The 24879-nt window shown below is 39.3% G+C and overlaps 1 protein-coding gene across 6 annotated transcripts in view; it reads right to left on the bottom strand.

Annotated features, from left to right (window-relative positions):
• LOC108148487 (gamma-interferon-inducible lysosomal thiol reductase) overlaps window positions 1-24879 on the bottom strand; it is a 162471-nt gene that overhangs the window by 14746 nt on the left and 122846 nt on the right. The window contains exon 3 of one of the 6 annotated variants that reach the window (XM_041708893.1): window positions 18741-18807. The exons of 4 other annotated variants lie outside the window; for them this stretch is intronic. In XM_041708893.1, coding sequence (XP_041564827.1) covers window positions 18799-18807 — 9 coding nt within the window. In that variant the 3' untranslated portion in view covers window positions 18741-18798. Of the gene's footprint in view, window positions 1-18740; window positions 18808-23037; window positions 24870-24879 lie in introns of those variants that run through there. One more of the 6 variants, XM_041708891.1, reaches the window with a different exon arrangement.

The raw sequence follows: 24879 nt of genomic DNA, 5'->3' as shown, positions 1-24879 counted from the left end.
AATTCACGCCAAGCATGGTCGAAACTATTAAGATTCAATCGTACCGAGAGCGGAATGATAACACGGGTACTCACATGCCAGCGGACTGGGCGCATACCAAAACGAGCATATAGAGGAAACGGTGGAACACCTGTTTGGTTCCTATCCGGACCTATGCAGATTAAGATTAACTCAATTAGGCAATCCCTTCATGATAAATCTAACTCAAGCCTAACAAGAATAATAACGTTCATGAAAGCAACCGGATGGGAGCTATGCTAAATCAGCTGTAACGGAGCAGCAGACACTTGGTCAAGGGGAAAAAAAGTCATGCGGTATCACAACGGACCTACCTATGACTACGTTTGGCAGCCGCTTTAACCTCACCTAACCTAGCCTACTACTGAAAAAAATTACAAGATCACGGAAGAACCAGAATCTTAATCAGGGAGCGCATCAGATACCGCTTACAAGAAAGGTATGCATCAAACTTTTTGCAGGCTACAGTTATAAATTAGGAATCAGGCATTGATAACATTTCCATCGTCGGTGCCTACTTCTCAGAGTATAGTTTTGTGAATCGAGTTATATTTGGCGTCAAATGGAAGATCAGATAAGCCAATCTTCTTCCTCTCATCACGATCAGGATGCATTGTCTCTACGCATTTTTTCATTTAAAGTTGCGAGTCCCTGAATGCTAGATTTTAAAGGCTTTTCTTTCAGTAACAATTCGATTCGCTGCCTCCCAAAGGCTGCAAAAATGGGGCGCTCTGGACTGTATGAAACAGAATGAAGTGCAATCTTAAATTCAGTAATTTTGTTGGCGGCTCTAACATGCGTTATCGCTGTAGATGCGTTGCGGTAACCCACGCCGTGCGATGAACATTTGAATTCATTAGTTGTAATATCGAAAACTAATTATATGTGGGTCTCCTACGAGACGAGGCAAACGTAGACTGATGAGTAAGTTTTATACGGTGACTTGCTTCGAATTTTGAACGAGGTCATGATTCGAAATCGAAATTCGATTAATGTATAAACTCAGAGTAGAGTTTTGTGAATCGATGCTATTTAGGTAAAATGGCTTGATATTTGGCGTCAAATGGAAGATCGGAATAAGCCAATCTTGCCCCTCTCATTGCGATCAGGATTGCATCTGGGTTAAAGGCTTTTCTTTCAGTAACAATTTGACCTCCTTGCTAAATACCGTTTGCTTAGTTTGTACTGAAAATTTAACACTGTTTTGTATTAACAACGCGAAAACTTGTGACTGCAGTAGTTCGAGACGATTTTGATTTGCGAAACTTGTGAAGAACTATTTCGAAAGCACGACGAAAAGGAGTGGCTACGATGACGTTCGATTGATCACTGACTATTATATTTCAATAATTTCTCTTAGAACCTAACTTATGCTAGCAATTCGCAAGAACGAACGGACGAAAGCTTTATTGACTCCCGCTCTCGCCCTACAACTAGTGATTTAAATACAAGCGCCAAGTGCGCAAACACCGCCCCCTCTGAAGGGACGACGTCCTTCAGCTCAGAACGGGCAACAGGGACAGTCGGTGGACAGCTCGCCTATATTCCCCGTCCTGCGTCCTGACGTCCGCCATGCGAACCTTGCTATCGGCGCCGGCGTGCACCGCTACCACTCGTCCAATCCTCCACTGCTGGGGCGGAAGGTTGTCTTCTGCGACGACGACGAGCGCTCCCACAACGAGGTTGGGCTCCCCCTGGTGCCACTTGGACCGCTGATGGAGGCTGGAGATGTACTCCCGGGACCATCGTAGCCAAAACCTGTGCCTGAGAGACGAGACACCTCGCCATCGTCGCAAGCAGGTCAGGCTGATCTGGTCCGGGAGCGCCGCTGATGGTGGGGCCAGAAGAGGGCCGCCGATGAGCAGATGCCCGGGGGTCAGGGCCTCGCCGTCGTTCGGGTCGCTGCTTAGAGCTCCGAGGGGCCTGGAGTTGAGCACGGCCTCCACGCTGGTGAGCAGACTTCCGAGCTCCTCCGCGGTCAAGAGGTCTTGGCCTACCGTCCAAAGGAACAGGTGCTTTGCAGACTTCACACCTGCCTCCCATAGTCCGCCGAAGTGCGGTGCTCTGGGCGGTATGAACGCAAACTCGCATCCTTTTTTTGATGCGAATGTTTCGATACCGCCTCCCTGCTCTTCTATACGGGCCCGGAACTCTCTCATGTGCGATCTGCGCCGACGAAATTGTAGGCGTTGTCGCACCACACCTTCTCCGGAATCCCGCGACGACTCACGAACCTTTGAAATGCCAACAAGAACGCATCAGTGGTAAGGTCAGACACTAATTTTAAGTGGACCGCTTTGGACGCAAAACAGACGAACAAGGCCACGTACGACTTGTACGGTGGCTTACCACGGATACGATACGTTGTGCTGAAGGGACCACAAAAATCAACGCCACAAATATTGAACGGGCGGAGAGCTCGAAGTCTATCTGCTGGCAAGTTTCCCATAATTTGAGTCAAGAGTTGCGGCTTACAGCGAAAGCAGCGCATGCACGACCGAACTGTTCGTCGGCAGACTTCTTGAGCATTAATTAGCCAGATTTTCTCGCGCAGACGACTTACGAGAGCTCGTGGGCCAGCGTGACAGTTCGTAACGTGCAGGTATGACACATAGGATCTGACGAACTGTGAGCTTTTAGACAGCAACTACGGAAATTTGGCTTCGTACGGGATAGGAGCATTCAATAACCGAGCCCCAATCTAATTTATTTTCCTGAAGAAAAGGGTTTAACTTTTGAATATTCGTTGCTACCGGTTTATTTTTCCGAGTTTTAGATATGTCGTTCCTGAATTCGTGACATTGGACAACTTCGACAATTTTATCAAAAGCGAAATCCAGTTCTCTTGGCGAAATACTTTTTTAAAGGGCTTCGACACCTTTCTGCACCTTTGAATAAAACGAAAAACCCACACGAACACTTTTGGAAGCTTCAGGTGCGACGAAAAGGACTCTATTTTCTGAAGCACATAATTTGGCTCTGGGAGAGCTACGAGAGCTATTGCTATTGCTACGAGAGCTATTGCCGGTTTGCGAAGCTCCATCGACATTACATCAGCCGGCAGTTCGAAATGTTTATTTACAGGCCAATTATTTTCTGAGTCTAGCAAGAACGAAGGCCCACCAAACCAAATGGACGTTGTAAGCTCCTCTACGTCACATCCTCGGGACACTATGTCTGCTGGGTTGACTTTCGTAAGAACGTGTTTCCAAATTGCTTTCTCCGACCACAGCTGAATTTCTGCAACCCGTTTCGAAACAAAAACCGACAACGACGAGGGATGGGTTTTAATCCAGTGTAAAGTGATCTCGGAGTCTGTCCACAGGAAAACATTCTCAATGGGAGAATTTAGCTACTTTCGATTTGGCGGTCAATAAAGACACTTTCAAACCTTCAGCAGTTTGAGTCCGAACGAAGATGCACGCTCCATACGCTCGCATGGAAGCGTCAGCGAAACCATGTATTTGAATCGGGACTTGTGGATCCGTGTTGACGAATCGCGATACCTTAATTTTAGGCAGCTGCAGAAGCGTCGCTTTAAACATCTCCCACGACGTGAGCAACTGCATCGGTAGCGACTCGTCCCAATCTAATTTTCGAAGCCACAGTTCCTGCAACAACATCTTTGCTTTTGTGACCAAAGGACACAAGAGGCCAAGTTGGTCGAAAACTCGAGCAGTCACCGACAAAATATTTCGTTTTGTCGCGCCAAGATCCAGGAAAGTCATCCAACCGAAATTGAAAGTAATCTTTAACCGGTAACCAAACCACGCCAAGGGTCTTGGTTACGTCAGAGTCTGCCATAAGTGACATTACAGCGCTATCAGATGCGGATAACTCTGGGCAGTTTGAAAACTACTTTGCCAATTCAAAGCCTGCCTCTGGCAAGACCTGAGAAACTTCGTCTCGAAGACTTTGCAGGTCCTCAACGCATCCGGCGCCAGTCAACAAATCGTCAACATAAAAATCATTCTGAAAAACCCTTGCGGCTTTTGGATGAGTTGCTTGCGCCATCTCTCCTAGCCGCATTAAACACCGAATCGCCAAAAAGGGTGCTGGCGAAGTTCCATATGTAACGGTGTTTAACTTAAAGATTTTCAGAGACTCAGAAGGATCTCGTCTCCATACTATGAGCTGGAAGTTTCGATCAGCTTCGTCCACCATCACTTGGCGATACATCTTTTTCACGTCGGCCGCAAGGACAAACTTATGCAATCTAAACCGAAGCACAGTCGAGTACAGCTCCTCTTGAATAGTTGGGCCTACCATCAAGATGTCGTTCAACGCTACCTGCGTAGAAGTACGGCTCGATGCCACTTTGTGGCCGTAAAACGCATTGGTGCGGAATGAAATAGTGCGCAGTATTCGGAATTTTATCATTGGTGGAGGACAAGAGGCCCAAAGAAACATATTCCTCCATGAATTCAATATACATCTTCTTCAGCGAAGGGTCCTTTGACAATTTCCTTCTAGCGACAAAAATTCGCAACTTCGTATGACGAACCAAGAGTATTTTGGTCAGATTTAAACGGCAAACGAACCGAAAATCTACCGGACGACAATCTTTGAGTATTTTTCACAAAGTGTTGTTGACAGAGTTGTTGCTCACGAGTATGGACTTTAGCCTTGGGCGGCAAGTCCTCTACAGACCAAAATTTCTGCAGGGTTGTGTCAATTGACTTCAACGCTTCCTCCTGGCAGCTGAGATGTACCATTTTTTCAGCGTTTTTATTATTTTCAGAGGCATATCTCCCTGACACTATCCAGCCAAGAACTGTCTTTTGTAAAATGGGAATTCAGGCCCCTGCTTTATCTGGCCAATAGATAAAAGTTCAAAGAATGTATCAGCGCCGATAAGCATATCTATTTTTTGGGGCTTGAAGAAGAATGGATCTGCCAACTGAATATTTTCAGGCACCCTCCACCCGCTGGTGTTCACCGCTTGATCCGGATGATAACCACAAATATTTTTCATAATCCAAAAATCTGACGACAATTGGCTGTTCCCAACTCGCGACCTCACAATCGTGTGTATTTTTTTTGTAGCTTGGGCATTAGTTCCACCAATGCCTCGCAAGCTCATGCACACGTCCTCTCTTGTAATTTTAAGCCTCTGAGCGAGCTCATCGGTTACAAAGTTTATTTGTTAGGGCTGCGAAGGAAGCGCAGTTTCCAATCTGATGTTCAGCTGAGTTGCAATACATGCATTGAACAGAGTCGTTCCTGGCAGCGACAAACGAAAAACTCCTATATCCATTCTTCTTAGGGTTAGATTGGGTCTGCTGAACAGTTTTGGGCTTGGAAGCCTCTTCCGCTACCATGTTTTGGTATCGCCTGTTGAGGGCCGCCTCACATTCGCTCCAAAGTGGAAGCGAAGTATAATCTAACTGTTCTTCCCATTTTCTTTAAGTTCCTGCATCGACCTTGCTCATTACCAGATGTATTAAAATAGCATTAGTAATGTGTCTATCATCCCCAATAGAAAGCAAGGAGTTATACAAGCCTGTGACCGTGTCGATGAAGGTTCTCAAGGCTTTAGCTGAAGGCTGGGGAATTTATTGCAAATTCAAAAGTGTCGATATGTTGTCAGAAAAAATAAGACAATCATTATCGTACACCCGCTTCAGGCTAGCAAGGGCTTTGGGATAATTTTCCGCAGTGACTTGAAAGGCCCTAACTGTTCCTAAAGCGTCTCCAGCTAAACACGAAATTAAATGATTGAATTTTTCAATATCGTGTAAAGTGTCATCTTTGTCAACGAAAGTTTCGAAAAGGCTTATAAAATGTTTAAATTCGGAGTGTTTTCCGCTAAAAGTTGGGAGAGCAACGCTCGGTAGACGGCATTGAGGCGGGTGATTTGCTGGCGGAGTGGATTTCTCGATATTATTTTGTTTGCACTTATTTAAAATTGAAATCAGCAATGATTTTGTCATCACGGCCCCCTCTTCCAACTCTTCTCGGTATACATCTTTTGTATATTTCACTTCTATTTGTTTTTGCAAAAGTGAAGCATTTTCAATGTGCGTATTTAGAATCTCTAATCGACACTCAAGCTCGACCGGATTTACTGATAATTTAGCTTCTTTTAAGTGGCGATAAGTTCGGTTAATACTTTTCATGCAAACATCTCGTTGGTGTTTAAGCTCTTCGATATACTTAGTTGCCATTGCGTTTATTTGTATTTATTTTGTTGGTATCGAAGAGGTGTTAAAAATTTATTTTTATTAAATTATTTATTTGTTAAATAATATAATAAAAAATCAACGAGAAATATATCGATCGCACACGGTGTAAGGGAGCTAAGTGCCGAGAGAATTACAGCGAAAAATATCTAAATAGTGTTTTAATATTTTTTATACAAACCCTGCGACAGTATGTGCCGCACGCACGCACTGTAGGGGAGCTAACGCTCAAGCTCAAGCGTACCGAAAAAAACAAACCAACCAAGCAGACCGAAAATTGCACTGCTGCAGCGATCGAGAACGAAAACGACCAAAGATAACTCGAAATAGCGGCAGCGGTGTCGGTTTGCGTGTGTATGTGTACGCGGCTAGCGGCTCTTCCTAGGAAAATGCTAACGGAGAATGATAACCTGACCGATAACTAAGGGCAACGAATATGTCGGAGAACTAAATTCATCCCCTTGTAAGTCGTCATTGCTGGTGAATTGATCGTTTGGTTCTTGATTGCCTGAACTTAATTCTGGCAAATGCAGCGAGTCTTCGATGCCTTTGTTGCTCATAATTCTCTCTTAAGGACCAAAACACGTGTCTATCTCACGTCACACTACAAACCAGAAGAAGAAGAGAGACCAGACCTAGCAACGCATACGAAGCCACACTCGGCCTCAGCTCGCAAACTGAGTCCCCATTCTACCAAAACTAATATCTAGTATATCTAGTATACCAGCACAACCCATGGTCATACCTGTCGAAATGCTGCACTACATACTCTCCGACACGGCCATTCTGACATAGACACGTCCTCGTGTCTACAAAAAACCTCTTAGTTTCATTCCAACATTATATTACTATTGAATACTTCAGAAAAACTTAACCAAGTAATCTCAATTTCATAGAATATTTCAAATCATTACGTTTTCTTATAAACCATTTCTTTCATTTACATTTCCAGTCAAAAGATCGTTTAAACATTATCAAATTATAAATTAATCATTACAAATCATTAAGTCATAATCCATGAAACATATCTTGTCTTATACTAGCCAACTTTTGAATATTCATCAATCGCCAAACACATTGGCTCACGCATTTTATTATGCTCTCAGCTCGTCCATCGCCCAATACTTGGCTTCACGAATTCATCAACCACATCGCTCGTCCATCGCCCAATACTTGGCTTCACGAATTCATCAACCACATCGCTCGTTCATCGCCCAATACTTGGCTTCACGAATTCATCAACCACATCGCTCGTTCATCGCCCAATACTTGGCTTCACGAATTCATCAACCACATCGCTCGTTCATCGCCCAATACTTGGCTTCACGAATTCATCAACCACATCGCTCGTCCATCGCCCAATACTTGGCTTCACGAATTCATCAACCACATCGCTCGTTCATCGCCCAATACTTGGCTTCACGAATTCATCAACCACATCGCTCGTTCATCGCCCAATACTTGGCTTCACGAATTCATCAACCACATCGCTCGTTCATCGCCCAATACTTGGCTTCACGAATTCATCAACCACATCGCTCGTTCATCGCCCAATACTTGGCTTCACGAATTCATCAACCACATTTCTAAAGCAACCTTCGATCATCGCCAATCACATGGCTTCACGACACTCTTCTGTTTCAAAAGACTTTTCTAACAGACTTTGTTCTTTAAAATTTGCATCAGGCTCTCTGAAATTTACACATCCTGTAACTTTCTCAAACTTTCGTGTTTGTTTGTTTTTTTTTTTTTTTTTTTTTTTTAACATGCTGTCTCCCTTCAATGCCTCAACGAAAGAACCTCTAAACTTTGGATCCGATTTCGTTTGCTGTTTCGCACTGTTTTCCAGCACAAAGTAACCCATACTGAATCCAATTACCTTAGCCTTGCTTTCGTAAAATTTTGTTTTCTTATATCTTGTCAATTTCAGTTTCAGTATCACTTCTAAGATTAGCCCCAGAGGCATAGCATTTACACCAATCAAAAATCAAATCTAATGGACTACATTTAGTACTACGATTCACTGCGAAATCAAGGGCCAGCTGTACCTCCACTAGTGCTTCTTGCCACGACATAGAGCTTGTCTCAACAGCCGTCAATAGATTCTTAAGGGTTCTCATAACCCTTTCAACTTGACCGTTGACTCGACTTACACCTGTGGCAATTAAATGTAGATCTATCTATTGATAAGAACAAAATTTCATAAACTTTGAACCAGTCAAGCTTCGCCGCTGATCGGCAATTAGACGTGTTGTCACACCTTAAATGACTGTCGTAGATTTCAGTGGGTTAATACAAGTATAAGCATCATTAGAGAAGGTGCAAAACAAATAAGCAAACTTAGTAAAAGCATTAATTGGAAACTAAGGATCAAATATAATCAACACTGGCTTGTTCGTTAATACAGTGATTATTCTTTTGCTAATTTCTTAGTGCTCTACACTCCAAAACAAGCTATTATTTTCAAATGTGAGAAAATACAAAGGGTTCAAAAATTGTGCAAAAATTGCGAAAATACGACATCAAACCGATGAGCTGTCGTAATGTAGCGATTGATTTCGATGTTGCTTTAATTTTTCGCCGCGTTAACCTCATAACCAATGTACCGAACTATTGTTTTCAGAAAGAAACATTTTGAAATGTTAATTAAAAATTCATCTTTCACTAAAATTTCTATAACAATTTCCAACTGTTCTTTGAAACACAGAGAAAGCAATCTTTAATCTAAATGGCATCGATAGAAATTCATTCTTCCGATCAGGTGTAACAAAAGCAGTATTTAATTGTTCCGAGTGCATTGGAATCTAATGATATCCACTAGACATGACAAGAGAAGTGAAATAATTTGCTCCCCAAAGTCTAGCTACTTTATCTGATATCAGAGGTAATGAAATTTTATCAGCTACTGTATTTTTATTTAATTCCCGATAATCAACTCAAAGTTTTGCTGAACCATTTATTTTATAATTACAAATAACAAATGGAGATTTACTTGGTCTGATAACTTTATACTCAATTAATTCTCTATTTTTACTAGGTCTGATAACTTTATACTCAATTAATTCTCTATTTTTGCCACGAACTAGCGCCCTCGCACTTGAACCAAATCTATATGGTCGCTTTTGAAGAGTCTTAGTTGATTCAACCAGTCAAATGCAAAAAAATAAAACAAAAACTATACCAAAAACATTGAACCAATATTTGTCTGCCAATGACAATATTTTTTTTTTTGATTCCACAATTTGGTACTATGTGAAACAAAACTACCAAAGAATTTCCACCAACAATGATATAAATCTTGATTTTCGAAGTACTGTAGTACTGTACTTTCTTTAATTAATGAACACTTAGCTTCCGGATCAAATGTTATTGGAAATCTCTCACCATTAACCAGCATACTCAATTTAGGCTCCACCATAGTGCACAGCTCCACTCTCTTCCGATCTTACTCCTAATCCGGTATTCTGCACTTTTTTTGACAATTAGTGGCAATGTGTCCCGGCTCCTGGCATCTGTAACAAGTTACAATTGGCCTTTCCTGATGAGACTTCCCAGAACGCCGCTCCTTTTCAGTTGACGAGAACTGAAATCCTAGTCCAGATCTGCAGTCTTGCTTTTTATGTCCTGGTTTTCCACACTGATAACATTTTAGATCAGCAGTTTTAGCCCGCTTAGTCTCCGGTTCCCAGTTTGGTGCAATAGGACGCTCCTTCAGTGCAGAAAATACTTGCAGCTCCGCTTGCAGCTCACGTCGATTGCTGATATGCGTTGTGTGTATCATTCGTTGTAAACGCCGGTCGAAATTAGCCATATGCCCAAGAATCAAAGCGATGGAAATTTGTTCACAATTTAAATTACGCAATTTTGTGCACAGTGACGTCACGCTGCGGCTCGCAAAAACAGGCAAGCTCTCACCGTTCCTTGGGCGACTATTTAGAAGATTAAAAATAACAGCGGCTGGCGTCTCTGAAGACTCGAAACGCTGCTCAAATAATTGCCGGAACTGTTGCCAAGTTATTCCTGGGTAGCATATTTGTGACAACCACTGGGCCGCTGTGCCTTCCAAGGCCTTACTCAGCGCTAATATAAGAGCGCTGTCACTTAGCGGTTTCGTTCGTAAAATTATGTCGACCGTAGCGCACCACTGCGTGGCATCCACCCCAGCAATGTCCGGATTATATTTCGGCAAGCAAATCTCGCCAGTCTGTTGTACTGTGCTCGCCGGCATCTGTAGTTTCTTAACCAGTTCCAGAAAATTCCGGTTTTGTTGCTCCAACAACGCGAAGACATCCCTTGACAAAGTTTGGTTAGGGCCGAATCCCACTTCTGATGTCGGAGAACTAAATTCATCCCCTTGTAAGTCGTCATTGCTGGTGAATTGATCGTTTGGTTCTTGATTGCCTGAACTTAATTCTGGCAAATGCAGCGAGTCTTCGATGCCTTTGTTGCTCATAATTCTCTCTTAAGGACCAAAACACGTGTCTATCTCACGTCACACTACAAACCAGAAGAAGAAGAGAGACCAGACCTAGCAACGCATACGAAGCCACACTCGGCCTCAGCTCGCAAACTGAGTCCCCATTCTACCAAAACTAATATCTAGTATATCTAGTATACCAGCACAACCCATGGTCATACCTGTCGAAATGCTGCACTACATACTCTCCGACAAATATATAAGCCTGACGCCGAAATGCGCGCAAAATTATGAAAGCGCGGGAAAATTGGAAAAGCGCGGGAAACTTCTGAAAAGCGCGGGAAAATGTTCAGACAAACTGCGGCGAAAGTTATTGCCGATAATTTTTGAGAGCTACACTTTTCACAATTTGCACATTTTTTCAGCTGTTTTAATTATACCCTAAGTTAGTGCTCACTACGACCAAAGTTGGGGGAATTAAGTTCGCACTAATTGGGTCGACGACGAGTATTTTATTTGCTTGTTTATGGGCCAAAGTGATTCACATATATTTCGAAATATATTATGTTTATATTTTATTGCAGATTTTTGGTTGTTAGTACATGCTAATTTTTATTTCTTGGTTAGAATGCTCACTATCTACCGATTTTTACACGAATGCAAAAAGTTGAAAGATGGGCCAAAACACAATTGACAAAACGCCACAGATTAACTTTTAACTTTTGGCACTCTATACCTGTATGGCCGACTTGATAATTGCAACTTCCTTTGTTACTTCCATTTGGCGGCAGCAGCAAATTAAGCAATTAAGTTTGCAGAAACGTCTGGGGCAACTCAAGGAACGGCAGAAAATTTCCAGCGGCGAAATATTGTTGAATTTAATTTATTGGCCGAACCAACACGAATAAATTGGTTTTGGTTTTTGTTGGTAATGTTTATAGTTATTCACCGAAAAAAATTAAACAACTCGCGAACTCTATATATAATATAGTTGTGCTAATCACGTCGGGGTCACCATGAAAACTTAATACTGTTTTGTATTAACAACGCGAAAACTTGTGACTGCAGTAGTTCGAGACGATTTTGATTTGCGAAACTTGTGAAGAACTATTTCGAAAGCACGACGAAAAGGAGTGGCTACGATGACGTTCGATTGATCACTGACTATTATATTTCAATAATTTCTCTTAGAACCTAATTTATGCTACGGTGGCGAGAGACGGGGCGAATTCGCAAGAACGAACGGGCGAAAGCTTTATTGGCTCCCGCTCTCGCCCTACAACTAGTGATTTAAATACAAGCGCCAAGTGCGCAAGCATGTACTATGATTCGCCATAAGCTCGTGTACTATATCTTGAGCAGTTATATTTCTAAAATGCTGGGTTGCGTAACATTACATTGAGTAACATTGATGTGCCTCGATCGGCATCTAAAGGGGTGGACCCTTTCAGGAATTCGGGCCCAGTAAACCACATGTTGTGTTGCAGATCTTATACGCTGCAACCTCTGGATATGATGTCTGCAGGATTTTTGATACGTATCGTTATTCGACCTCTTTTGAGCTAAATTCATAAATTCGGAAATCCTTTGGGACTCAAACATTGGCCACTGTTGAACGGTTTTTGCATCAGTCCAAAAGTAATACTTTGATATGTATGGCTTGAGCTTATGCAGGAATTTGCGATAAGTTCTGTTGAGCACAGCTGCACAGAGTTCCAGCTTTGGAATCGATAAAGACTTAATAGGTGCCACTCTCGATTTTGCAACTAGAAACTTGCAAGCGTCTGGAAATCCGTAAAGCACGCTCTCGTGTTGCTGTGATGTGAATACAAAACGTTTAAGTTTCACCGTTGAGAGATTGAGAAAGTCAGCTTTTGAGTTATCCCACACGATGGCGATACCGTTGGGAAATGGCTCATCCCACGAAAGCATTCTGATCACTAAATCCTGAATGAATGTTTTGCAATTCATAACAAAGGGCGCTATTAGTCCAAGCGAGTCAGATAGAACGGTCCGTGTAGTTGGAGTATCAGGGAATTTGAACTGAAAAACAAATACATCGTCTGATGGTTGTCTTGTAGTCCAAGCATTTTCATTGATTTTAATACTTCCAACTGGATCGAAATCTTGTCGTCAGATGATTTTCCAAGGACGGTTGAGTTGTTTTTGAATTTAGTCATGGTCAACCCATCTTTGTTTAGCAGTTCCGATAATTCAATTTTCTTTTGTATCGCAACTTCCAGTTCTTCTGTGCCTTCCAACAGATCATCGACATATAGATCAGTTTGTAACACTGATTAAAAAGGACTCGAAATTTTGTGGTTACGCTTTGTGGCCGTACAACACAATGATGCGGAATAAAGAAATGCGGTTCACCTTTGTCAATGCCCGTTACGGTTGTCATGTGACCTGTCGTAATGTTGGCGGCTGTATCGATCGATTGGCTTTAAGTTTGCGTCGATTCCTTGAATGGAAAACGAACTGTAATGCGATTGTCCACACTTCTTCCACGGTAAGTGTTTCTCGGGGCGTTCCGTACTTCCCAGAAGTGTGAAACGATTTTGTTAAGAGATGGTTGAGCCTGTACAAGGTTACAATTAAATCGCGCTGCCTCAGTAATCAGTCGTGCTGCAACTCATTACCCAGCCAAAGCTCGTGTTGATGAGCATTGACATGTTTGCTTCCATTAAACACTGGCAGTGTCCTCGGTTATCAAGTTTAGTTTGAGTCTAATAGTGCTCGAACTTCCATCTTTGATTTGGACTACCGCTGTTGGTATAAGACGGCGGTACGCGCTAGAAGAGATACCTGGGTTGTTTTTGGGTGAACCGATGCAACCAGATTTTGAAATGAACCAGTTGCTGAGCCTTAGTTAGATGGGATATGACCTTGACTTGGGGAGAATTCATGAAGAAGAGTATGGTGCGTTGACTGGCTTACCTTACAGTTTAAACAAGGTAGTGGTCTATTTGCGAATTCCTTGCGTTAAGCTAGTTTTAATTTAGCGAACTGTTTGAACGGTGCCAAGGCAAAATTTTTTATTAAAGTTTTTTTAAGTCATTTGACGACGCTTTACATGAAGTTTACTGTTAGATAGTTTACCGCCTTTACCAACCTTCTTTAAGCTGTGCCCTTTTATATATATCGTTCGCATGTCTTTTCGTCAATCTTTGTCGTTTTCACAGCCAGCAAAAGTTTCTCGGTTTTCTTTCACAAGCATTTCAAAAATACGACTCAAAACCAACACGTAAAGAAAATATAGAGAGAGGGAGAATACAAATAAACATAGTATGTATAAGCGAAGAATAATAAGAGTAAAACTAAGCTTCGAAAAGAGAGTTGTGAGTCCCGACTTTGTGTTCTTGAACTAGCACTGTAAGCTCTCCACCAGTACAGTACAGCCTCCACGAGAAAATACGGCTTAAAGCGTTTGTAGTTTTTTGTAGGCGCATTGCTTATTTGAAAATGAAATAATGATTGACTCAAAGCCCATCAACTGCTTTTTCGCTAGCCTATAAGACTCTATCGATGGTAGTACAGGGATTTTCTATCGGACGGTAACCAATTTGATTATTATAAAAGGGTTTTGCTGTTTTTACGTGAGCCTGTGATTGGTTATAAAAAAAATAAAAATATATGTATTGGATTCGAGTATAAGATCACTAAATGAAAGTTAAAAAAGACACCTTATGGAACCAAAGTAGCTCTTTATTTAACAGTCAAGGACAACAAAGATGTTGGGCTATTTCCATCTAAATGTTATGTAAACAAATCTTGTACTAATAACCCTTATAGGAAATTAAATGAGAATAATTCATATGATATATAAAGGAAAAAATATAGTTGTGCGCAAATAGAATTTTTATCAGTAAATAAGAATGAGAAGTAAATGAATTTTTCCAATATAAAAGCCTGAGTTTCTCCTTTAACAAATTGAAGTCTTCTTGATGCAATTTGAAGACATGCTTTTCGAACAACTCTTGGAGAGGCTTAAATACCTAAAGGCTAGTCTGGAGGATTTGGAGGAAAAGGAGCTAATTCATTTTAAATTTGGATTCCATTACAAATTTTGTTCCTGGAGTGATTATGAGGACACGTCTGGACCAAAGACATGCAAGTGTCATATGCTGCCTGTACTAATAAAAAAAGCACTTAGTCTTTTGCTTAAATATTTTAAGCTAAGCCGACGATTGTATCGTACTAAAACATTTTATAAACTAAATTAATTATCTATTAAAAACTAGCATTTTTTTTAATTGGACTTAAGCTTTTAAGTATTATTGTGTCAGTGTATAAGAAGTCATCTTTCTTGAAATATTTGACAAATTTTTAAGTGATTGTTTTTACTTTTAAAAAGACCATACAGCATGCAATAATGACGGCAGCTATTAGAAAAATTTTCAAATAGTTTTTATTATTAACTTTAATGTTATCATAGTGCTACAAGTACAGGGTGACCCACGAAAGATTTCCGTTTTGACATCGACGTTTCGGCTGATTATTCGATTTTTGAACGTACCGCGTAAAAGATTGATTGTGACGTTGGCTGTGTGGCACCACTAACCATACAACATATAGACTGGTCATTTCATACAACGAATTTGGACACAAACCTTTTTATCGGCAGGCCCCCGGCCCACATGATGACGCCTACATACAAAGACCAATTCAAGCGCAGGGCAACATTCTTCAAAATGCGCTTCTTTGCGGGGGAAGAAAAGAGTCTTCCAACATGCCGCTATAGCGGACACAATTAACGGTTATGGCGTCGCCTTCCTCGTTTTCAATGAAAAACGACCCAATGATGCCCCCCGACCACATACCGCACCAAACAGTCACTCGTGGATGCATTGGCTTCTCCATGACGACGTGTGGATTTTGTGAACCTCAAATGCGATAGTTTGCTTATTAACATAACCACCGAGGAGGAAATGGGACTCATCAGAACACACGATTTTGCGGTAAAAATGTGTTTAAAATATTGGGTCGACGGAATGGTTACTGTAAAGCCAGCCGAGGCAGCCATATGAACAAATTGGTGTTTCATACATAAACCGCAACGTTGAAGCTATACATAAAAAAAAAATTTGAAAAATATATACTCGTTGTTTTTTTGTAGCGATTTTAAACCGCAAATCTTTTGTGGGCCCCCCTGTATATTCACTTTTAATTAATGCACTAACCACAATGAATTTGAAAATAAAGTCTATTTGAATGCTTAATACGAATGTTTGATTATTATTAGTCAAAACATAGATTCGGTTAAGGTGAATTAGTAACTTAATTTTTAATCGCGTTGCGTTGGTTATTGCTTTTATTAATGAGCGATATTTAATGATATTAGTAAGATCAAAATAAAACAAGAAAGAAAGCAAACTTCGGCAGGGCGAAGTTGATATACCCTTGCAGCTATTGCAAGAATTAAAAATTTTTGAAAACATTAAAATTTTGATTTACTTGCGTATATGTTTAAAAACATTAAAGCTATGATGATTTGCAGCTCAATTATTTGATAGTTATTTTATATATTTTTATTATTACTATGGGAGCTTATGATATAGTCGTCCGATTTTGATAAAATTTTAACCATAATTCTTAAATAATTACCCAATACTATATGTCGAAGAACTAAGAAAAAAATTAAAAAACAGCTAAATTATAATTTTTTTAAAATTTTTTTTCCGATTGTTCCTATGGGAGCTTTATGATATAGTCGTCCGATTTTGATGAAATTTAAACCGTAATTCTGAAATAATTAACCAATACTATATGTCGAAGAACTAAGAATAAAATTAAAAACAATTAAGTTATAATTTTTTTTCATTTTTTTTCCGATTGTTTCTATGGGAGCTATATGATATAGTCATCCGATTTTGATTAAATTTAAACCGTAATTCTGAAATAATTAACCATTATTATTTGTCGAAGAACTAAAAAAACAAAAATGAAAAACAGCAAAGTTATAATTTTTTTTGATTTATTTTTTTTTATATGCTATAGTCGTCCGATCCGGCTCGTTCCGACTTATATACTATCTGCAATAGAAAGACAACTTTTGGGCAAGTTCAATGCAGATAGCTTTAAAACTGAGAGACTAGTTTGCGTAGAAACGGACGGACAGACGGACGGACAGACGGACAGAAGGACAGACGGACAGACGGACATGGCTAGATCGACTCGTCTAGTGATGTTGATCAAGAATATATATACTTTATAGGGTCGGAGATGTCTCCTTCACTGCGTTGCAAACTTCTGACTGAAATTATAATACCCTCTGCAAGGGTATAAAAAAGTGAGAATGCTGAAATGTGGTCCTTGTTATTTCGATAATACACATATCTGGCTACAGCGTCAAAGGCATCCAACAACTTTGTCTGGTCAGTGGAATGGCAATGGCTATTAAAAATTTTATATATAAATTAGAATTTTTGCTTTAAACTATATTAAAAAAAGCGATTTTTATTTTAATATACAGTGGAGTTTTATTGGTAAAGTCTTTATAGTAAGATTCCCAAAATTGAACTGATTTTATAATTGCATTATTCTTATAACTATAGCTTCGATCAGAAGATTTCGATTGGTTGAAATGGTGACCTGATGAATGGGTTGTCAGACTGCATCTTTTGTTTATAAAATTTGGATTGGGCAAAGCTTTTATGCAGATGAATGGGTTCTCATGCCGGACCCTTTGTTTAAGGGGCCTGTTGATAACAGGGAAATGTTTATGTCTAATGGCAAATGTTTATGTCTAATGGCAATTGTTTATGTCTAATGGCAAATGTTTATGTCTGATTAATTTGAATTACTCCCATAGTAGGCTCTGAAATGTTATGTTTGACCAATGAAGTAATGGGTATCTCGGGATATACAGACTGAGTTTTAATGTTATGTTTGACAAATGAAGTAATGGGTATCTCGGGATATACAGGCTGGGTGTTAGGCTTGATGTCTAGATTATTTGGTAATACGTCACTCGTTCCTCAACATCCTTGTTGAATCTAACAAAAATTTCGTTTTTGCTGGCTAGGCGCCTGGAGGTAAATATGCTGTAAGCAGTGATGGTTAAAACTATAATCATCAATATTGCGAATACAATCCACTTGAGAACTGTTTCTTAATTGATTGATTTCTTAATTTTGAACAATGGAATGGGTTCATATAATGATACATTCGTGCTAGATTATATAATTTTATATTCGTTTATAATAATGTTATATACAATATATTTCATAGATTCACTCTCTGATACAAATGTGTGTTGACAATTATCCAATTGATTAGTAAGAGTTTGAGAAATATATTGATTAGTTATTATAAATTCTTGGTCTAATATATTTTTAATTAAAATTGGTGTATTTTTCAAAAAAAAAACATTGTTTTTAACAATAAAAAGTTATTTAAAGTTATCATTTATGTCAATTTATGTTAATATCTGTGAATTTTATAATTCTATACTTTTGGGTTTCTTTAACTAAAGTTGGTGTCTGACTACTTATCCAAGCTGAAGTTTTGATTGATAAGAGTTTTTCTTCGTCTATGTCATCCAACTCTTCATGTTTCAATATTTTAGGATTGAATATTCCTATTCTTGTTAATTGTAATCCCATTTGTAAATCTTCAATATACTCAAGGAAAATGTATAATGAATATCTAAAAATGTGTAATGCATCTATTTCTTCTTCATCTTTCACAAGTCTTTTTATGTCTTCGGATTGTTTATTTATTACTGTAACTATTTCATTGAAATCTTTATTTTCAATTACTTGATCTTGTAAATTTTATAATTTATCTTTTAGCTCTTTTTTATCGCCTTCTGTTAATGTTCCAAATAAGTATTTATAAGCAGTTCCTACAATAATAATTAATCCTCGTTTTTGTCTTTGTGTAGAAATAATTCCCTTGATTTCATGTTTTAGTTGTTTTAGTGCTAAGCAATATCTGGTACGTAATTAAACTTGTTTTCGTATTTCATAAAGTCCTGGTATGTTTCTAATATTTTTGTTTGATTAATCTGTATCATATGATGTTCGTAATATAAAGGTATTTTTACAATCCCTGTGTTCAGAAGTAAATAGCTGTTATTTGAAGTGATAGGTGTAATACTTATTTGTTGAGCTGTTGTGGATGTTACATTCGTCCACGTCATTATCAAGATCATTTTGAAGATCAGAGTCAGTATTGTCAGATTCCCTGGAATGATTAAAGAGATTTAGCGCATAAGCTTTTTTAAGTTAACTTATGTTATGTTCTTTATTACTTTATGACCCCTATTAGTTTCTTGCCAATGCTTTTCGACTTAAAATGATTCCTGCTTAACGCCCATCCTGGCTCTGAACACAACAGCCCATGAGACCTTCTGTCAACCCTCGCATGGACCTTACTGCTTGCATCTGGACCCATGGGGACATACTGGACGACTGTACATTAAATAAAGATGAGAACACCTAACTTAACTACTAACTTACCACTTCACAATGGAAAAAACGTCAATAGAAGGCGTTAGTTATCAGCGCTAGTTGCGGACTAAACCGTAATAAGTACTTACTTGTCACCCTTTGATGACATACAGACCTTCCAAAGCAAGTTTGACGATATTGAAGGCGCTCCAAGGAAAAAGAGTTCTAGACATGGCGGCGAGACTGGGGATGGTAGTTGCAAACACAGGCTCAATCGCTACATTAAGGTGAATAGGAAACGCGGTTAAATAAAACTGCCCTAATCAATGAAAACCCACGCAAGACGTATACTGGTGGACAAACGAAATAAAAACTTTAAGAGAGAAATGCCTCAAAACAAACGTAGAGGAATCTTTTCCAACCAGGAGCAAGAGTACAAAAGAGCTATGAAGGAAATGAATGTTGCTATCAGGAAGTTTAAAATTAGTAAGTGGAATTCCCTCTGCAGCGACGATTCTGATCCGTGGGGACTGGGATATAAAATTGTAACGAAGAAACTTAGGTCAAGAATAACAAGTGGCTAAAATAGTAAAATATTGACAGGGCCACAAAAGGGTTAAAAAGGAGGAGAACCCTGAGGCCTGATAACATACCAATCACAAAACGCCCACCCTTGCTTTGCTAGATATGTTGCAGTGGAAACAAAAACATTTGGTTCTGATAAGCAAGGGCAAAGGAGATCCCTCAGCCCCATCAGTATATCGACCTTTGCGTATGTAAAATACGTCAGGAAAGTTTCTGGAGAAGATGATCAAGCCGCGACTAGCAATGGCAGTCAAAAGAGCGGGAGAACTATCTTCAAGACAATTTGGTTTTAGCCTCACAATCGGAGCTATTCAAGAGGTGGTTTATGAGGCACTACCGAGCCAACAAGGTAATCACTTCTCGAGACCTATAGAACTCTTAGCTACACCGGATGTTTATTTATTTCTTTATTTATTTATTCGTCAATAGATTAATCCTTATCTGGCTTACAAGCTAAAACTAATTATAAATTTAAAATTATTCCCTAAGCAATTGCCTAAGCACATCTTTCTTGGATCCCTAACCCAATCGAATACTCGCTCGTAAGGAGTTAAACAGTCTTAAAGCTCTTAAAATTGGCTCAGTACAGTGTTGCTTTTGACAAATCCGAACATTGCATATGCCTTCGGCAGAATATGGTCAATATGATTAATAAACAAATCTCGATAAGTGCAAAGAGTAAGTGGTTATTAATAACATATTTGAAAGAATATTTAAGATAAATTTACTATAGCGAACAACAAAACATTTATTTAGGTTGAGAGGCAAATTGTTCTGAATACACCATAAACTGATTTTGTTCAGATTGTGGCAAATAACTGTCATTTATGGAATTCACTGGCTTGCACATTTTAAGGTCTTCCGCATAAAGAAGATACTTGGCAGATTGAATGCAGAAACAAATATCATTAATGAAAATAATGATATAATAATTAAAGCAAAGGACCAAGAGAACTATTCTGAGGAAGACCAGAGGTTGCTTCATAGGAGTTAGAAACAAACCCGCTGATTCCAGCTTGAATGCAATGTTTCGCGAAAATATCTAAAACCCGTGCTGATTAGGGTCAATATAAGAACAGGAAGGATAATTTTTTAACTACAATTCTCTCGAATAGCTTTGTAATATTGCTTATTTTAGCAATAGGCCTGTAATTAGAAACCTCAGACTTGCTTCCGCCTTTATGAACCGGTAGAATTTTGGCAATTTTACATCTAGTTATCAATTTACCCTGAGATAGCGAGGAAGAGAAGATCATCTTATAGGGGTTGAAGAAGATAGCATTTAGCAAAAAAAAAAATTAAGAAATTCCATCAATGTCCGGCTTTGTGAAGTCGTCACAATGAGATATAGCTTCATAAATGTCTTCATCAGTTTTTTCCCTTGGTTCCCTTACCAATATTACAATTTTCAGGAAAATTATTTACAATTTGGTGGTCATTCCAGTCACAAGCAGGCTCAAAATAAGCCGAGAAAAAGAAAGCAAATAAGGTTGGAATATTCGTCCCAGAGTTGGAATTGGTTATATACAATTTATTTTAGAAACTCAAATTCCCGCTTATGTTGTCTATATCTATCACCATCGACTGGATTACCCCATCTATTGAAGCTTTTGTAGAACGTGTTTCTTAAATTTTAATATTTCTGAAGGCCTTTAGTATACCAAGGAAGCCTAAAGGAACCCCGTATTTTTTAAAGCGACAAGAAAGTTTTTGTAGTTGGTTTCAATGCTAGCATTTGATAGCAAGGAAACCCAATCCATAGACGTGAGGCAATCTATTACGACAACCAAGCTGGCATGACTGGTAAAAATTGTTAAATTCAATACTAAAGGAGAAGGGTTAATAATGAACTTCACAAATAGAAATAATAATATTAAATCTAGAAGCCTATGCAAATCATTATAAATATAATTTTTTTGGGTGAGGCCCATACTATAACAATCATCAATGACAATAAATTCATGTGGCTGGTGTACATTGCCAGGCACCATAGCATGGGATTGCGGATAACAGGACCATACAACAAATCCCAAATCTCCCGTCTCAACGAGACCAACAGAGTGATAAAGCGTAAAGTCACTTCCAGGGGGAATATAAGAAGCAACTATTACAGTCTTCCCGGACAATTCAGATACCTCGACAGCCAACTGGTCTAGAAGAAAGTCCTCGTTTAAAAGTACAGCCATGCAGCAGCAGAAGGTATGGCGGAAAGCCACGATGACACCTTCACCTCTCTCGCACTGCATTCTGCTGAAGTCTCTATCCTTGCGATAGACATGGAATAAGTTTGTTTTAAAAAGCTCATTGGAGTTGAAGTTAGGTTTGAGCCAGGTTTCAACCAATGTTATTATGTCATAACCGCTGTTGGATGTGCTCATGAAGACGAACTGAGTTTTGGTTCTCATTCCAGATATGTTTTAAAAAAAAATTTTAAGACAATAACTTCCTATTCTTTTGTCTGATGAATTCTCTGAAACCGTTGCCATAGCTTCATGACGGTCGTCATGAAGTGGTATAGTAAAATCCACAGTCGCAAGACCAAAAATGACATTCAGAGCCGTACGCAATACTTTAGTCCGGATACGTATTGGTAGGGGGGATTATCATTACAAAGTTATAGTTGCAATCCATTCGCACAATTGTAGAAGACCTACTTGCAGATACTTCCAGAGTCGGCGAGTGCCCTTGGGAGCGCGATGCAGAAAGCTCATCATCAAAGAGAGGCAATAGAGGAGAAACATGTGGAGAAAGCAAGCGTCCGTAATAAAGTAAAATTATACAATCGTTGGCAACCATGAGGAAGTGAGCGGAACACCAACAACATCGCTAAGCGATAGGGGTAGATGTATGTAATGGCTCTCCACCCAATATATTGTAACGAACTGATTTTCTTGATTATCTGCTCGCTAAGAATATCGTGCGGCTAGCTCAGAAGATGTACAAGTGTATGTGTTCGTCCCACCAAATTTATATGAACGTGACCACCCTATTGATCAGTGAAAACGCACAGAGAGATTAGGAGTATACAAGGATTTTTATTCACCGACTTGACTCTCGGCCTAGGTTTTGTATTGACAGTGTAGAAATATGCTCCGCCGTCGGTTCCTTCCCACATTGAACGACTCGCTGATTATGACTGCTGCGGAGTGATCCGTCGCCTGCTATGCTTGTGATGCTTTCTGCTGCCTTTGGCTCGGCGGTATAGCAGGGCTTAAGGATGCGTCACCGTTCCCAGACTAGGATGAACAGACACTTAATACTGCAAAGCTCCAAACCCTAGTTACAATAAAAGAGTACCTGAATAACACAATCATGAGTTATCCTTGTATGACTTGGCTGTTGAAAAAAACAGAGCACGAGTTATAGTAAGTTGTAGTTAGTGCTCCTGATACTCATCCAATATTCAGAAAGGATTTTAATAAACAGTTGATGTGTTCGGTTAGGTTGTTCCAAACGGAATAATCTTTATTGTGGCTTGAGATTCAAGCCGAACCTTCGCCAAAGAATTTTATGTGTTTACAATTATGTATGTGTGGGTGTATAAATACTAACAAAGTATTTTCTAGAGCTCTGCTGAGTGGGTGTCGTTTAGCAACAACCTGCCTTGTGCTGATGTTGCATTTCTCATGTCAATCCTGTGTGGGATAACGAACGGCTAGCTGCCGGTCGCTGTCCAATTGGAAGAGGGTAGCAAGGGGGTTTAGGCGGTGTCGTAGTCGATGGTTCCGGTATGGTAACTCCTCCCCCCCGATTGGAGCGATGGCCACATCTGTGGTATATCCAGAGCGACATTGTGCAGGAAAGGGGGTGGGGGTGAAGATTGTTTTTGTTTTTCTAATTCTCCATATTGCCAGTACCGTTATCGTTAGAAGCATCAACGTATATTACGGAAAAATATTTCTCCTGTACTGTTCCTATGGACACTACTTTTTGAGGTTTCTCATATCTTCGAGATGTAAAACTTCTAGGTTTAAATTCTGTTTGGTGTTATTTATAAGTATCTGCTTACCTTTTGTAGTGGTAAGTACTATATGGTCCTCTTTATGTTCCATAACTTGGGCATTTTAATTTATGCCACTTATTTTGATCGAACAGTTGCATATTTGATTGCTAGCGCCCCCGATACTGTCATATCTTCTCCACACGTGTTGTTTACAGGTAAGTCCAAGGCATTTAAAATGAATATGTGTCCATCCTCAGGTGCCAAAACCATTTCTCTCCCCTTTAGATTTACTGAATCGTATATTGGTGGTTTGTTCGTTAAAATCTTCCTCAAACACTCCTTTCCTTTTATCTCAACAACCAACTCTTTGCTCTCGTAAATAAAAGTTTCATGAACTTTTCAACATTGTTTGTTAAAGAAGCTTATTTTATACATATTAATTGCTACATAATTTGGAATTACTAATAAATGTGTCCCATTAATTGCAATTGGTATAACATGAATTGATAGACAGTTGGCTCAAAAATTGGATCTCTTACCCTAAATATTATGTCTGTTTCATTTATTTGTGCCTGTATATTTATTAATTCATATACTTGTTCATTTGAAACAATTTTGAGCCCTTGACTCTCGACAAACTGTATAATTCTATCTAATTCAGTCTCTGCTAAAATGAATTTAGGCACAATCCGAAGTTTCGCTCTCCGCAATATTGTTCAAGTGCACTGCTAACCAATCAACACTGTAACTAATCGTATTCAAATGCTGGAGCATATGTATTTCGTTGTGCTCTTGTGTTAATTCCTTAAATACGTTATTTTTATAATTTTTTATAAACAAATTTATATCTTCCTGCTCCTTGCTTATATGCTTAGTAATTTTCGTAAACCTATTCAAGGTTTCCTGATAAAAGGTTCTTTGCTTGTTCGCTCCTCCTGTAAGAAACCTTGTTTCGTTTCTTATTTCTTTTATTCTATTTCCTATTTTCTCCTCATCATACGCGTCCATATTTCCCGAAACTATTTTTATCATGCTTCCTTATCCATTAAAATTCCCCTTTTGATCTAAGTGTTTCTAACCTTTCCTTCACCTGGTAAAATTTTTCCTTAACCACCTAGACGGCCTTACCTGAGAACCTAACATTCGCTATGTCTAACAACGCATTTTCGATCTGTACAATATTACCTTCGTTGTCCTTAAAGTTTATTATATGGTCAAACGTTTTCGCTCCGACCATTACTCTTGCCTTTCCCAGTTCCATTTTTACGATCGCTTCTTCTCGTTTTAGTGTTTGCACGTCCATTGCCTGTCCATGGACTAATATGCACCTGTAACCGT

The sequence above is a fragment of the Drosophila elegans genome, unplaced genomic scaffold, assembly GCF_018152505.1.
Source record: "Drosophila elegans isolate 14027-0461.03 unplaced genomic scaffold, ASM1815250v1 contig_409, whole genome shotgun sequence".
NCBI classification, from domain to species: Eukaryota; Metazoa; Arthropoda; class Insecta; order Diptera; family Drosophilidae; genus Drosophila; species Drosophila elegans.
The sequence above is the reverse complement of the archived record's forward strand: the minus strand, read 5'-3'. Positions and strand labels throughout refer to the sequence as shown.